Source organism: Lolium rigidum, chromosome 1, assembly GCF_022539505.1.
Source record: "Lolium rigidum isolate FL_2022 chromosome 1, APGP_CSIRO_Lrig_0.1, whole genome shotgun sequence".
NCBI classification, from domain to species: Eukaryota; Viridiplantae; Streptophyta; class Magnoliopsida; order Poales; family Poaceae; genus Lolium; species Lolium rigidum.
Window position 1 is genome coordinate 344,808,843 of NC_061508.1, and position 1,758 is coordinate 344,810,600.

General features: G+C 50.2%; 1 protein-coding gene across 1 annotated transcript; it reads right to left on the reverse strand.

The window, feature by feature from the left end:
- Window positions 1-277: 277 nt before the first annotated feature.
- Window positions 278-1,501, reverse strand: LOC124684512 (transmembrane protein 230-like). The gene is made up of 2 exons (XM_047218811.1): window positions 1,309-1,501; window positions 278-644 (listed from the first exon to the last, which is right to left on the reverse strand). Exons 1-2 carry the CDS (start codon window positions 1,499-1,501, stop codon window positions 523-525), a joined length of 315 nt encoding a protein of 104 aa, XP_047074767.1. The 3' UTR covers window positions 278-522.
- Between the last annotated feature and the right edge of the window lie 257 nt (window positions 1,502-1,758).

Sequence of the window (1,758 nt, forward strand, 5' to 3'; positions counted from 1 at the left end):
TGAACTGTAGTTGCACTTTTCTGAGTTGACTGAGACTTAAGAAAATCTCAGTCAACTGAGACATAGGCACACCCGACGGATAAACTTAGCGAAAGTGCAGAACTGTTCGCGTGCAAAAATAGCACACAGGTAAACATGGGTAAGTAAGCTGTTCGGCATAACAGGGTCACACAAAGAAGTACGGAGTATTTGGTTTTACGAGACCAAGAACCAACAGAGACGGAGCAGCACGGCATTGAAATGTCGTGGTGAAAGCATACAAGACAAGAGAACAGCATGCAGTAACCAAGTTTGACAGTCTGGCAGCTCAATGCAATCACATAGTAAGCAACAAGTTCCTTGGGTGAAATCACTATAATGTCATGGCTCCTGATATTGTAATTCATTTTTCTATGTACAACTACTGGTCCAATCTATAAGTGTACAGACAGAAAAAGAAATAAGAAGATTACAAGTATGCTTATGCTTTATAAGCAGGGTAGTGGATGAGAAGGTCCAACCGCACGTCTGGCCGCTGCTCCTTCAGATAGGAGGGATGTTGGCAAAAGAGAATCCCTGGTACCCTTTGTAAGCGTAGTACGCTATCCTCGTGTAGTAGAACCCCGGAATGAACATCACGACACCCAGCACCGTGAAGAAAATGCCTGTTTCCGACAAAAACAGGACAGGGCCAAACATGCATCAGGAAAAGCAAAAGATATCGAGAGATTTCACTATGTACCAAAGATGCACATACAAATGTTGTTCTAAATGAAACAGCTCTAATCGACTGTTCGAAAGGTTATCAATCGTGCAGAACGCATAAGGATTTTGCGTCCGGTGACTGCGCTAAGGAAACAGAGTATGTGCTCATAACTCATCGTTGCCTCATGTAGAACACCCCATGAATCCCATGATCCATTTGCTTTGTAAGTTTCGGTGCATTTGGGATAGTTTATCGAACTGTATGTCTTCCAGAGGTTCACACATCGCACACAGATGTCTAAAATATTTCCTATGGCCTGTATGTAACTCGGGGGGATGAAACATCCGACATATGGAATGGCTTAATCTGACAGAGAAACACAATCGGTTACTTGAGACAACGGAAAATAAGTCAGCATTTTCAATCCTACTAGTATTCCCCTAGCGGTAGAAATGAACGAATTTCCTTGTCAACTATGCAAAATTCCAAACAACAGAGGCTCTGATTACACCAATTAATCCCCCTCCATGTCATTCGCAGCCTATCCCAATTGCCCAACGAATCAATTGAAACTTCGAACCCAACATCGCAGGCAGAGATATGGGCAGATATATTCGTCTCACCGTGGGAGCGGTCGCCGCCGACTTGATGAGCGGCCATGACGAGGCCGGCGACGACGCCGAGGGCGCCGAACGCGAGGAGCGCGGCGGCGAAGGCGATCTCCTTGACCGGCGGCCCCCGCGGGCGGCCCCACATCGCGCCGTCGACCAGGTCGTCCTCGTCGGTGAGGGAGAAGGCCTGGTCCACGTACGCCATCCTGTCGGCCGCCCCCGCGCGCGCGCGCCGCTAGGGTTCCCGACGCGTAGGGGAGATGATGTGACGGATGCGCTGCCTCGGCGTCGGCCTCGCGATCTGGCCGGCGGGGTTGGGGAGGCGGAGAGGCGGTGGCGCGGGATTGGAGGGAGGGCGAAGCTTGCGAGGCGGGCAAAGGCGACGGCCGCGGTGGCTTCTCTTGGCCGTTGTTGCGTCGCTCGCGCCTGCGGATTTGGATGCCTTCTTTTTTTCTTCTTCAA

Excerpts from the sequence above, each read along its gene's own strand:
- LOC124684512 (XM_047218811.1), bottom strand. The coding sequence starts at position 1,501 with ATGGCGTACGTGGACCAGGCCTTCTCCCTCACCGACGAGGACGACCTG. Across the intron at positions 645-1,308 it reads CGGCGGCGACCGCTCCCACG|GCATTTTCTTCACGGTGCTG; the intron begins GTGAGACGAATA and ends TGTCGGAAACAG.